Source organism: Jaculus jaculus, chromosome 5 (assembly GCF_020740685.1).
Source record: "Jaculus jaculus isolate mJacJac1 chromosome 5, mJacJac1.mat.Y.cur, whole genome shotgun sequence".
NCBI classification, from domain to species: Eukaryota; Metazoa; Chordata; class Mammalia; order Rodentia; family Dipodidae; genus Jaculus; species Jaculus jaculus.
In genome coordinates this window covers 136717365-136731915 of record NC_059106.1, presented here as the reverse complement: position 1 = coordinate 136731915, position 14551 = coordinate 136717365, and the positions used below count along the sequence as shown (strand labels likewise).

The following is a 14551-nucleotide window of genomic DNA, read 5'->3' as shown; positions in this document are numbered from 1 at the left end:
ATGAACCCAAGGGCCTGATGTGAGGGCTGAGATGGGCAGAAACGGGAGGCCCACGTGTGCGTGAACGTTTGTGAGTGTGCACACACGAGCCAGGGGAGGGGAAGCTGGACCACCAGGGCTGCTCTGGCACGTCTGAGAGCAGTATGATGAGCGTGCTGAGGCTCCTTCGCCTCAGGCTGTGTTAGACAGCCGTCTCCCTCACTACCCAGCCTGCACTTACAACTGTCTTACACAGCACACATGAACATGAACTGGAAAAGGGGGAAAAAAAACGATGCCTAAGTTTGTGTGAAATAAATGCTAGTTGTAGGGTAATATATGCTCTATGTTATATAAACCTAAGGTAGCCAACAGGAAAGTTACTGCAAAGAGTTCTGGGAGTTGTCATGAGTGGCAACATAAACATACTTGCATATAGAGTATTTACCTGCATTTGACGAAGTTTTGTAAGTTTAAATGGGGTAACAGGTGTAAATTGCTTACTTCCTAGAAAACAGTATGATCTGACACAAAAACTCCAGGTTTGTTCTCATATAAAAGAAAAGTCACATTTATTTAACAATGTAGCATTTTCCTAAAGTATTACACGTGAAAGGAGAGTTGAGCTGTCATAGGAAAACAGAATCTAGTTTTAGGAAATTACTGAAAAGTCAACATTGTGCTTAAAACTTTAAAATAGGTTTTAAAAACAGCACAGCATGTGAACATCGCAAGCTACGAGCGGCCTTCAGCGTCGGTGCTGACCCAGTGATTCAGAAGCCCCACTGGCCACGGGCTTGCGGCCAGTCCTGCCTGGCAAGGGCCTGATCGGATTCTTCCCCAATACGTCCCATGCTCAGGTACCACAGTCACGACAAGGAGCAGCGATCATCTGACAGTGGTGAGTTAATCTGGAGAAACGCCCTTGTACTACACTGAGATCTGAGAGCGACAACCTTGGGCCATGCAGCACTGATAAGGGGGGCTCCTACTTGCCTTCCTGCCTGCATATCCTCTCCTCCGCGGAAAGTGCAGCCGCACTCTCCCCTACAGCCTAAAGAATAACCAGCCTTCTTCCTCTGTCCTGGCTCCCAGCACCTCTGGATATGGGAAAAGACAGTTCAACTACTGTCTTCAAGTAAAAAGCCAAAACACTGAAATTTTGGGAATGGGAATAATCAAGAGTTCAGTGCAAAAACAGGTTTGTAATTTGTGCTTTTGTTCTTGTCTGGTACTGTCTACATTACCATACTTACCTGGCAGCTTTTTTTGATCTGTTTCTCGGGTGTCTGGTTGCATCCTATTCCCCGGATGCACAATTAACCGTGTCTAAGAGGAATTTGTCCTGATCAGTCCCAAAGAGCTGCGATGCTTCAAGCAGGCAGGGCAGTGGGGGTTAAAGAGTAAACCACGGCCAAGACCCCTCAAGACCAAGACCTAGACCAGATCAGAAACGTGCATCAGAAACAACCGGGTGCTTGATTTCACGCCCGGAGGTTTTGTTTTTGTTTTATTTTTATGTAAAATATTCTTGAGCTGTGAGTCTTCCCCCTTCCAGGAAAGCAACTGATTTTCTTCAAGGTTGTCCTCAAAGTCTCATTTTGTGTCTTAAACAATACAAGGTAAAAAATAGCTAGACTTGGTAAAGCCTTATTTTTTAAAATATACCAAATAGTTATCACCACAAATGCACCTTAATAGCTTTGTCATTTTCCAGAAAAGTTATAAACATACTTGAAACTTAAAATCTTGGTTAGATAAGAAACTATTTCATATTTAGTAGAATTGAGCTTTGTCCTAATAGCTTTTATAGTGACTTTCAAAAAGTGACAACAGTGCCAAGTTTCCACAAAAGCCTGAGAGCGGTGTATCCATCCACATGGCCCAGCCCTTGTTCCAAGAAAGCATTCCATGAGGTCCTATCTCTCGCTGTACAATTATTAGTCAAACGTCTAGTGAACATGACTGTGCTTACATTTATAGTACACGGTACAGTCTATTTCTAAATGCCTATTAATATGCTTATACGAATTAGCAATATCATACCAGGATTACAGAGGTCTTCCATATGACACAGAACAGAATAGGCCTAGAATTTAAGTTGAAACTATACATTTTTATATTTTTTCTCAATTGATTTTGGATTGCAAGCATAGAGAAATCACTCTGTCTTAATCATATTTCAGAGCATTACTGGCATGAGTAGTGCTAGGAGAAAAAAAAAGCCTCCTGTTTGTGCTTAGTCAGAAAAGGCTGTTTTGAGATCCAGGACTATCTGATATTTAGAATCCAATGGAACATCTCCAATTCTATAAAAAAAGTAAGTGAAGCTTAATGAGTTTAATTATAAAGAGATTGTGCAAATATTGAAAGTGTGATTATCAATCATTATTAAATCCCAAGAGTCCATTACAATGGTGGCTAATCAGAGTGGCAGTTCAGCTTAAAAAACAGGAACCTGGACCAAAGTCACAGATATTATTGATAAAGGGCCCAACCCTGGTGTGTACCCAAATTTGAAAAACATGACTCCATGATGTGTTTCCAGAGCTTTGAAGCCCTGGCTATAGACTGTGCTTACAGTGGTTTAATTATGTGGCAGTGGCCCATAATTCAAAGTTGATAGGAAAGGTGTAGAGAGGACTCTGGTGTTGCCTTTACAGCCCTGAGTGCAGGGCAAGGGATGTGTGCTTGCTGACATCTGGTTCCCATGCCAGTGTTTAGTTGGCCATTTGCTGAAGGGAAGATCACAAACCTCAGGTAGGGCTCATCAGATGTCCCCAGGCCACACCACACCAGGAGGGAGAGTCTCTGGTGAGGACATACCCATTCCACCTGCCCTATCCTCTGCCTGGCTGCTCCTTCCTGGTTTGACTTAAGTCTTTACATTTGATGAAGTGGAGATTTTATGCTGCATTCTCACTTAGCACAGAAGGTTTTAAGTAATGCTGTTTTCAAAGGAAGCTGTATATTCTGCCCTCTAAACCCTAGGGATGTTTTGGATACATAAATCTAATAAAAAGTTCTAGTAAGTCAGTGGAACTATACATCCAGCTAGGAAAGCTAATTTTCCCTTGAGGACGTTGTGAAGGACACCAAAGGGAGGGCTCAGAGAAGCACACGATGGAGCCCTCCTTTTCTAAAGTGCAAACAAGGGTGACAGCGAAGGGCTGTGCCATAATGCCAACAGGGCATGCTCACACGATGGCTAGGGTTAAGGAAGTCCTTCTCTCAGCAACTCTGAGGGTTCTCATTCCATGAAGTCATATTTTAAAGTTCCTGGATTCCTAACCTGTTCTATGGAAAGATTGGGAGATTTGGAGACATGGCAGATAACCAGTTCACAACAGAGTACCAAGTACAAATTCAGATTAGAATTCTGAGGAGAGCTAAGAAAAGGGTGTGTGCGTGTGTGTGTGTGTGTGTGTGTGTGTGTGTGTGTGTGTAGAAATGCATGTACATTAGGAGTGGTGAGTATCAGTGTAGTAGAGTGAATGGATACCACATAAGATACTTTCTCCTGACTTATCAGGGAACTATTTCAATTTTTTTGCATTTGCATAAAAAATCCATGCATTATATGGAATTCTAACCCATTTCTCATCTAAGCCATTCTAATGCTTCATACAGCCAAATGAAGCAGAATTAATCAAACCTATTAGATTCATTCCTAATCCCTAAAGGACATCTGTCTTAGCATTTCCATGCTAACTAAAACTACTGATTTTTTTCTTAGGATGGTAGGTGTGGCTGCCTCCTAAATATAAACATGTAGATAGCTTCCTAAATGTCCCCCACAGGTGTGAAGAACATTAAGAAAGGAAGGGGATAAATGACGGGGAGCCCACCCAAGAGGCCAGTTCCAATGCTGCAACATCGTTCCCAGCTAGCCTGACCCAAGTTCATCTCTCCTCCCCCTGGCTCCCAGAGATTTTTGGGTACTGTGAGCTACATGACTCATGTCCCTTACTGGAATATAGGCCTCTTTGTGGAGGGAACCAGGTCTGAGCCACTCTGAAACCCCACCTCCCGACAGCATGTGCAAGCTCAGCTACAGCTGGACCACATGTGAAACTGGAGAGGTCCATCTCCTCCTGTGAAGATCTAGCTCCGTCCCAGCCACAGAGGGCTGTGCAGACACGACCAGTACCGAGGCCACACTGGCCTCCAGCAACCTCCTAAAAGTACACCGAGGCAGCGCTGCTCCAGGGCCAATGCAGGTGGGCGGAAGAAGGGGAAAAGGTAGGAGTGGTATTGGCCAGTCCACACTGTTCCCCTAAGTGAGCTAGCCCTCTCCCACCCCGGACTAGCAGGATAAGGGTGTCATGAATGTGTCAAAAGGAAGCCAAGCATCTCTCTGAGGACAGGCTATTTGTAAATATGATCATCTTCACTGTGCACAGCCCCTCCATCTGATGCATGGTACTCCATGATCATCACTTCACCGCTCTCCAAGTTCCCAATGAAATTAAGGCTAAGTCACAATTCATGACACCAGATGCTACATCGAAAGTAAGTCAAGATACAAAAGAAAAAGCATTTGTAATAAAAAGAACGTCTTAGTTATAAGACTCATTTAAGAGTGGTGCTAATCAACAGACTTCTATGGTTGGTAAAGGAGGTTAGAAAATACCAAAGGCGTTGGAAAAGGACCCGTCAAACAAAAGTACAAAAAGCTCAGTGGGAATCAGAGGCTGCAGTTCGGGGCTGGACTTTCACACGGTGGTTTCGATCGTTTCAATCACTTCGAGATCAGACTGTGATGGGGAGAGAAGGGTGCACTCGTCCGGTTCCCAGCTGCTCTCTGGACTGTACTCTTCCTCTGAACTCAGCTCTGCTCCTTCCTCCGTGTCCTCGTCACACGATTCCACATAGTGAGCCCCGATCGCATTGATCCCCGAGTCCTCAGAACTTGAGGGAGAAGAGCAGTGGTCGATTTTTGGTGTATTGCTCTCTTTTGAAGTTAAGGCGTCGTGTGCTGAGACCTCCTCAGGGCTCATCTTACGGGAATGGGGCGCCGACTGCTTCTGCACATAGCACATCTTCCCATTAACACACCTAACCTGGTAGCTGTCGGTGAAGAGGTCTGAAATGGTGCAGTACCTGGGTGAGTCAGGGGCAGGGGGAGGCTGGAAGACAGGTGCGAATTTCAAAAAGTACTCAGTAAGCGAGACTGAGATCTGAATGGTGTTTGCAGGTTCTCGAGGCTGCGCAGGGATCTCAGTGCTTGGGAGCTGCTCCACCGGGGTCATAGGCTGATACACGTATTTGCCTGCGGGACACACAAGATACAGTTGAAACCTAAGAGCACTGTACAAACTGTGTTAACATAGCCACAGCAATTTGTAGACGCATGTTTTCTAAAGTATTTAAGCAATCTCTAGAATGAAATAAAAAGAGAATTATTTAATCCTGTTATAATTACTTAAAACAGAGCATAACATATAGTAATTCTCATCTAAAAAGCTTAACATCCTTTCTGAAGCTCAATTTAAGGGTTCTTCTCAGCAGCAGTGTGTTTGCCTAGCTTGTGTGAAGCCCCCTGTTCAAGCCTCAGCACTACAAAACACAAATAAAAATCATGAGCCACTCTAATGGCTCTGAAGTAGGAAAATAAACACTATAGCCCTTGTCTTACAAACAACTTTTAAGTATTCTATCCTACATACTAGACAAAATATGATTGGCAAGAGCACAAGTTGAATCCTTAACAGTATGTTAATATATATTAAGTTTAAAACTTTGAAGAATATATACTAATTTATTATTAAATAAGTATTTTAATTTTAATAAATAAATAATAAATTTTAATAAATAAGTTTATGGAAAACATTCACTTTTGAAGTTTCTATTTTTTAAAATAATATTTTATTTTTATTTATTTATTTAACAGAGAGAAAGAGGGAGACACAGAGAGAGGCACACCAGGGCCACCAGCCACTGCAAACGAACTCCAGATGCATGTGCCACCTTATGCATCTGGCTAATGTGGGTCCTGGGGACTTTGGCTTTGCAGGAAAACACCTCCAGCCCTGTTTTTGTTTTTGTTTGCAGTGCTAAGGATAAAACTCAGGGCTAAGCATGTGCTCTGTCACTAAGCTATACCCCAAACCTTAGGTTTTGATGTTTTAGTCAGTATATAACATTTATTTAATAGATAATGGCCTACTGGACTCATCCTGGCCGTCTCTGTGGCTGGGTAATGGTGAGAGTATAATCTCTCTTAAGACTCCAAGTGCATAAGCACATTGAGTGGAGATGTCTCCCAGACACCTTCCAGTGCTACTGCAGAGCCTACGCTGGCAGGCGTACGCAAGGCAACCTGCTGGGTGTTCCCTAAAGCTCAGCTTCAACCCTCCCGCTTGGCTCTGTGTAGCCGTCAGCGCACACAGAAAGAAACCTGAAATGCGGTGGTCCTAATGTGTCCCTTTCCATGTTCTCTTTCATCATTCATATACTTAGAAAAGTTTCCTGTAGGTCAAAGAGTAAGGAACTTATTAGCCCATGTGTAAGTCTAAAATTATTTCAAAATAACAAGGTAAATTTGGGAAGGAAGCCCCAAAAAATCCAGACAGTAGCCACTGCTATGGGGACCATCTTGGGTTTTTCTTCAGTTAGACAGTTATCAGTAACTACAAGTTTCATTCTTTGCATAAGTTTGTGCAGAACTTTTGTTTGCATGTGCACATTATGTGGTGTCTGTTTATGTATGGAGCCAGAGGTTAACATGAAAGATCTTCCTCTATCACTCTCTACCTCATTCATTCACTCATTTAGAGACAGGGTGTCTCACTGGACTTGGGGTTGACCTATTTAGCAAAATAAACTAGCTAAGAAGCCCCAGGACTCCCTCTGTCTCCACCCACCTTATATGGGTTCCAGGATCCAGACTCAAGTCCCCACATCCCCACTTGCACGGCAAGCACTTGACCAACAGAACCATCTCCTTATCCCTAACAGAGTTTGATAATTTTAGTACTGCTGGTGTTTTGGCACTGGCTGTTTTTTGTTGGGTTGACCTATGAACTGTAGAATGCATGGCCATATTCCCAGCCTCTCCTCATTCACTAGATGCCAGTTCACCTTTCCCAAGAAAAGATCCTAAAAAAGTACACCCATACATTGTCTAGTATCCCAAGGGACAGTCCTCTCCTGTGGAGAATTGCTGATTGATGGTATCTTTGTAAGCATCACTTTGCAAGAAAATCCCTCATGTACTTGCTCCTGTTTGATTTCTTATCAATTGAAAATATTCATATGGAACTGTCCTTGGAAGGAAGACTGTCTTAGGTTTCTTATTTATTTACTTTTTTTTTTTTTTTTTTTTTTTGAGGTAGGGTCTCATTTTAAGCCCAAGCTGCCCTGGAATTCTGTAGTCTCAGGTTATCTTTAAAGTCACAGTGATCCTCCTGCCTTGGCCTCCCGAATGCTGGGATTAAAGGCGCATGCCACCACACTCAGCTGTCTTAGGTTTCTCAATGTTAATAAAGGCATGGAAGAACAAGGACTTCAGGCCAGTGCTGTGGGCAGCACATAGCCACAGACTGTGTGCCATTTGCTATTTTCCAGCATCAGTCCAGCCAGCAAGAAAAGAAGCTTAGATGCCACAGTCTTACTAAGTGACAGTAAAATTATCTTCAGCTCATTCTGGAGTACCACATGGAAAATGTATGTATACCTTTGGGTCCCCGGCTCTGCTTCCAAACCTGGGTAAATAGCACACAAACCTTATGGTCTGGTTAAACATACAAGTTAGAAGAACTTGGTCACATATATGAGGAACTCTGTTTAAAATAGAGCTGGGAAGGTTGTTCCATGGGTAATGGGGCTTGCTTTCAAAGCTTACCAGACCTGGGCTTGATTCTCCAGTCCCCATGTAAAGCCAGATGCACAAAGTAACACATACATCTGGAGCTTGTTTGCAGTGGCAAGAGGCCCTGGCATGCCCATATCCATTCATTCACTCTTATTCTCAGTCTCTCTCTCTCTCTCTCTGACAGTTAAAATGCTAAGACCACAGAACAAAGAGCACTCCTGAAGACTGCAGGAGAAAATGTCAACTTACTTTACAAAGGTAAACCCATCAGAATAAGATCAGACCTCTCATAAGAAACTTTAAAAGACAAACAAAGTGTAGAATGAATGACATAAGCACTGAGCACAAACACATGCCAACTAAGATAATGCTACCCACTGAAGTCGCCTTTCAAAACTGATGGAGAATAAAATACTTGCAAGGCAAATTCAACAACACATTTAAAAGACCATACAATATGATCAAGCTGGTTTCATTCCAGGGATGCAAAGATGGTTTAGCACACACAAAACAATAAATTTAATACAGCACCAAAGACCTAAGTAGATTCAAAAACAAAACTTGCATGATCATTTCAATAGATGCAAAAAAGGCTTTCAACATGCCTTCATGATCAAAGCCCTGAAGAGACTAAAGACTGAAGGAACATACTTCACCATCTTAAAGGCTATATAGACCAGACCTGCAGCCAGCACTATGCCAAGATGGAAAAATACTGAAAGCATTCTCTCTGAAGTCAGGATAATATGAGTGTCCACTCTCTCCACTCTTATTCAAGAAGTTCACTGTTGGGAGGAATGTAAATGCAGGTAGTTGCTATGAAAATCAGTATATAGGTCCCTAAAAAAGTAAAAGTGAGCCTGGAGAGATGGATTAGCAGTTAAGGTATTGGCTGGTGAAGCCTAAGGACCCAGGTTTGCTTCCCCAGAAACCACGTAAGCCAGATGCACATGGTGACACATGCATCTGGAGTTCGTCTGCAGTAGTTAGAGGTCCTGGTGGGCCCATTCTCTCCCCTCCACTCTCATAAATAAACTTTAAAAAGTAAAAAAAGAGCACACCTTTAATCCTAGCACTTGAGATGCAGAAGTAGCAGGATTACTGTTGAGTTTGAGGTCAGCCTGAGACTACACAGTGAATTCCAGGTTAGCCTGGACTAGAGTGAAACCCAACCTTGCAAAACCAAAAATAAATAAATAAATTAATTAATTAAAAAACCTAAAACTGATCTAGCTATACTACTGGGCATATACCCAGAAGAACCCAAGTCCATACCCATAGATATGTGCGTATTCATGTTTATTATGGCACTTTCCATAATCATAGAATCCACCTGTGTGTCCATCAACACACAACTGCTTAAAGAAAAAGTAGCATATATACATTTCAGTACCTAGATATTAAGAAGACTAAACTCTGTCACTTGCAGGAAAACAGAACTTGAGATCAACATGTTAAATAAAATAATCAAGGTCCAATACAAAAATACTACCTGTTTTCTCTCACATGCAGTATTAAGACTAAAAAAATGACTTGACCATCCAGATATGATGAGATCATTGCACTCAGCTGTGGGACCTGCACAAGGCACGCACCTCATGCGGCCAGTCAGCCTTCTGTAATGGATGGGATTGGGGCTTTTGATATCACACCCCTCTCTGATGAGCTAATAACAGTTGATGGTTGCCAGGGGAGGGGGAGTTATTCTTATCTGTGCCATAGCTACTTGCAAGTAAAGAGAAGGAATGCAGTGGGGCTGAGGGGACAAGGGAAAGGAAGTGGGGAACATATGAATAAAATGCAATATATATGTATGAAAGTGTCAAAACAAAATATACATAACTATCAGAAAAAATAACAAACACTGAATTAAATGTGGTAGACAGGGAAACGTGTCAATAAAATCTTTCAAGAGGGCTGGAGAGATGGTTTAGCAGTTAAGCACTTGCCTGTGAAGCCTATGGACCCCGGTTCGAGGCTCAATTCCCCAGGACCCACGTTAGCCAGATGCACAAGGGGGCGCACGCATCTGGAATTCGTCTGCAGTGGCTGGAGGCTCTGGCGCGCCCATTCTGTCTCTCTCTGCCTCTTTCTCTGTCTGTCGCTCTCAAATAAATAAATAAAAATAAACCAAAAAAAAAATCTTTCAAGAGAACTGGATATACTGACTCATGTCTTTAATCCCAGTACTCAAGAGGCAGAGGTAGGAGGATTGCTGTGATTTGAGGCCAGCCTGGGACAGCAGAGTAAGTTCCAGGTCAGCCTGGGCTAGAGCAAGACCCTACCTCAAAAAACTTAAAAAAAATCTTTTAAGAGGAAAAAGCAGAAAGGGAAATACTTGGGAAGAAGAATGGGGGCAATGGGAGAGAGGAAAGTGGTCAGAAGAGGGGGAAGGGATGATTAAGATCAAAGTACATAATATCCATTTGTTAGAATATTTTAACAATACCTTTTATACAATGGATGTAGGCTAGCAAAAATAGACATAAAAGATTTAAATGTAAGCCAGAAAATAGGGAGTTCTTTGGAATGCTATCTTACAGACATGAAGCGGTCTGCCCCATGGAGCCACTGAGCTTCTAGGAAAGGACGCAGTAGCCAAACAATCACACAAAAAGCAAATTTTAAACCTCTAAAACATGACAAGCAAGCAGTGAAGGATGGTCAAGGAAATTCAGTGGTTAGGGTACCTGATTTGGACTGGGAAGCCAGGGAAGATGTCTGTTAAGGAGTCAGTATCATCCTACCTCAGGATGGGCTGGATCATGATAAGCAAGATAGGGAACAGAGAAACGTGGGCCCTAGGAACCATTGGCAAATGGAGATCTTATAAAGCAGAAAGCCTGTTCTAGGGAGACAAGTGAGGGGGTCCATGTGCTTTTCTCCTCCCCTCCATTCTATCTGCTTCTCTCACTGTATGGCCACAGACAAAGCTAATCTAAGACACTGAGCAGATGCCTACTATTAAGATACTGTTATAGGAAGAGAGATATTAGCAGGCTTGGGGATCACTGAAGGACAGCCTTCTGGTCTTCCCGGTAACATTCACCAGAAAGACATGACTACCTCCACTGGCTGACCTTCACTGCTAAGATTTTAAGTCAAGTTTTAACTCAAGAAGTGTAGCTTTGCTTTTTCTCCATTCTTTTTTTTTAAAAATTAATTAATTTATTTATTTGAGAGCAACAGACAGAGAGAGAAAGAAGTAATGGGCATGCCAAGGCCTCCAGGGCCTCCAGCCACTGCAAACAAACTCCAGACACATGCACCTCCTTGTGTATCTGGCTTATGTGGGTCCTGGGGAATCCAGCCTCGAACCGGGGTCCTTAGGCTTCATAGGCAAGCGCTTAACCACTAAGCCATCTCTCCAGCCCTGCTTTTTCTCTATTCTATCTTCTTTGGATTCAAGAAAAAAATCCTAAGCATGTCGTTTCAGGGCTTTTACAACTTTTTCTCAAAAGAGCTCCATTGCTTTACTCATTCTTTGTCACCTATGTCTCATGGCCATGAGACAAAGGATGGGACACTGAAAATCTGCAACACTATCATCCAGTTTCCAACTCAGGTCTGGATTCCAGTCAAATGGGTAAGAGATGGCATGGAAGAGGTGGAAGCCAGAACCTACAAGCAACTTGGACAGGACAGACCCCTTCTGCCAACAGACTTCTAGAATCCGTGCCATGCTAGACCACAACTCAACACCCCGAAGGATGGTAGCCAGTACAATTAAACATGCTTTAAAAAGAGTATTTTTGTGTCTGGATGGGAGAGATGGTTGAGTGGTTAAGGCGTTTGCCTGCAAAGCCAACGGATCCTGGTTGAATTCTCCAGGACTCACATAAGCCAGATGCACAAGGTGACGCACGCATCTGGAGTTCCTTTGCAGTGGCTGGAGGCCCTGGCACACCATTTCTCTCTCTCAAATAAATAAATAAATAAAATATATCTTTAAAAAAGAATCTGTTTTAAAAAAAAAAAAAAAGAATATTTCTGTGTCATAAGGCAAAAGTAAAGAGGCCGCCTGCCCCAGCCACCACACTTATGAATTCACTGCATCTGATAAGAGAAAAAAGAATAAGTTCCATCCTTTTTAGTGAACAATGGGGGTTAAGAGCAGATGTATACAGTGGATCTCCCTCACAATTCAGACAGACTCACGCAAACATCCACACACACTACAGGGGAAAGAAGTATGAAGTGCTGGGTATGAGCTGTGCATGGGGGAAGGACCACAGGGACTTGGAAAGAGCAATGTCAAGATCAATACATGAAAGCAGGAGGGCAGTGAGAGACTGGAAACCTCCCCAGTGCTGACTGCAGGTAACAGCAGAGCATGCAAGAGAAAAGCCTGCGGTAGCTGAGCGCAGGAGAGGCAGGCACTGTGGAGATGACCTTTAAAGGGTCATGAGGCTCACCGCCCAGCACTTTCGAGTAGATGTCCTTTTCCAGCTTACTAACCCACTCCCAGTCCTGGGAGTGCCTTTCTTTTCATTACCTTACTTATAAAAGAATTCCAGGGTTCCTCTGCCAATGCACCAATAATTTGGGGTGTTCCCAGATTCTTGTGTTGTGAATTTAATGAATGAAGTCCATAGAGCAGAAGAAAGGTTCAGGGAGATTTTATAATAACTTGAGAGTTTCAGGAGGGAGAGTTTTAGGAGAAGGGGAGCTTAAGCCTAGAATGTAAGAGAAGGAAGCAAGGTAGAGCTCTTCCAGGGCAGAAGAGGGGGGTTGAGAAGCCCACCCTAAAATTCAGGCTGGGATTTTTGATGGGAGGTGATATGGGTGAGGAAGATCAGGTTTTCAGGTCTCTGTGAGACATAACAAACACCGTATTTCATAGGTTTTTGTAAAATGGGACAATAGGTTGGGATTCAGGGCCTCTGTCCCCGAGGAAGGGTATAAACAATCTAGAAACCTTTCCTGGAAAGGAAAAAAAAAAAAACACAAAAAAATGAGATAAGGAAAAATCCAGGTTCTCCTTGCAAGCTTAATGACATTTCCTGCTTTTAGTTAAAAAAAAAAAAAAAAGAAAAGAAAAAACTGGTTACTTTTGGAGTACTGGTGCCCAATTGCCTAGGCAATTTCTATCTCCTACCATTATTGCATGTCTCTGGTACAATTTCTTGTCCTGGGACACAAGAATCTGGAAACTTTAGTGGCTGCCCTAAGGCCTCAGCATGACCCTACACAAGAAAGAAAAGTGAAAGCTAGGGAAGACCAGAGAGGGCTCCACGCAACACATGGACCTGTAATTGAAGAAGAGCTAGGACTTGAACAAAAGAAGCCGAGGAATGACTTATTCATAAGCCCAGATGGTGAATGAGCAGGGAGGGAGCGAGGGGCGGGGAGGCGAGCAGCCTGCCAGGAACGAAGCCCAGTCTCATCACCCAAACAACTGGGGAAAAGCAAAGCCAAAATCCTTTCTTGTCATGGAAGGTGGGAAACAGTAAAAGCCAGTCTGCTGGACAAACAGGCACAATGGAACCCTGTGAACCTGCAGGCACAAGAATTCCGACTGGAAGAGACCCTATTCAGGGCTACAGTTCAGAATCATCATGTGAAACCAGGCTAGGGGTGTACTATGGAGGGAACTCTGTTGGGTTCTGGTTCCTTTTAAGTATTCATCCAGTGACTATGTCTAACTGTGTCGGGGAATAGGGACCTGGAGAGGGCTACATCAAGATAAACATATGAAAGGGGGTGATGATAACCTTCCCAATGTTATAACGCCTGAGCCTATGTGGAAAGAAGCCGTGATAAACAAACCTGAGAAAGGAAGAGAGGTAGGTGATACATTAGTGACCTATCGGGCATGAAGCTCGTGGCCCAGGGCTTTGGGGTAGACATCGTTTCCAGCTCACCAGCCCACTCCCATTCTTGGAAGTGCCTTTCTCCTCAATAAACCGTCTCTATTTCTACTACTTCACTATGTGCCGCTGTACAATCCATTGTTAAAAGACACAAGAACTGGGCTGGAGAGATGGCTTAGCAGTTAAGTGCTTGCCTGTGAAGCCTAAGGACTCCGGTTCGAGGCTCGGTTCCCCAGGTCCCACGTTAGCCAGATGCACAAGGGGGCGCACGCATCTGGAGTTCGTTTGCAGAGGCTGGAAGCCCTGGCGCGCCCATTCTCTCTCTCTCCCTCTATCTGTCTTTCTCTCTGTGTCTGTCGCTCTCAAATAAATAAATAAATAATTTAAAAAAAAAGACATAAGAACTGAGAAACTTTATAGCATGTGGCCCCTGGGGACTCAGACCTGTGCTTACCTACACAGATTTCATCCAACAATACCTCTCCGAACTTCAGCTGGGAGGTTCTACTTACCTACATGGATCTGCTCTATAGAGATCATGGAATACAGTAACTGGTTAGAAGAGATAGCCTTCTAGCCAGGAGGCATGAAGCATGAAAATCATGTGTCCAGAAACAGATCAGCTGACAAGGCACACAGACCCAACTAGAATGTAGCAGTGGATGGTAATTTACTCTTCAGGAAGCCAACTCAGAAACATAATAGAAAGAGGGGCTGCAGAGATGGCTCAACTGTTAAGTCGCTTGCCTGCAAAGCCTAATGATATAGGTTTCCTTTCCCAGTACTCTCGTAAAGTCAGATACACAAAGTGGTGCTTGCATCTGGAGTTTATTTGCAGTGGCTAGAGGCCCTAGCATACCCATTCTCTCCCCGCCCCTCCTTGCAAATAAATTAAAAATATAGTTAAAAAATGTAATAAGGGATGGAGAGATGGCTTAGTGGT

General features: G+C 43.3%; 1 protein-coding gene across 1 annotated transcript in view; it reads right to left on the bottom strand.

The window, feature by feature from the left end:
- Positions 1–534: 534 nt before the first annotated feature.
- Positions 535–14551, bottom strand: part of C5H3orf70 (chromosome 5 C3orf70 homolog) — a 54003-nt gene continuing 39986 nt past the window's right edge. The window contains exon 2 of the mRNA XM_004654315.2: positions 535–5251. Within this exon, the coding sequence (XP_004654372.1) occupies positions 4695–5251 (557 nt within the window). The 3' untranslated portion in view covers positions 535–4694. The remainder of the gene's footprint in view (positions 5252–14551) is intronic.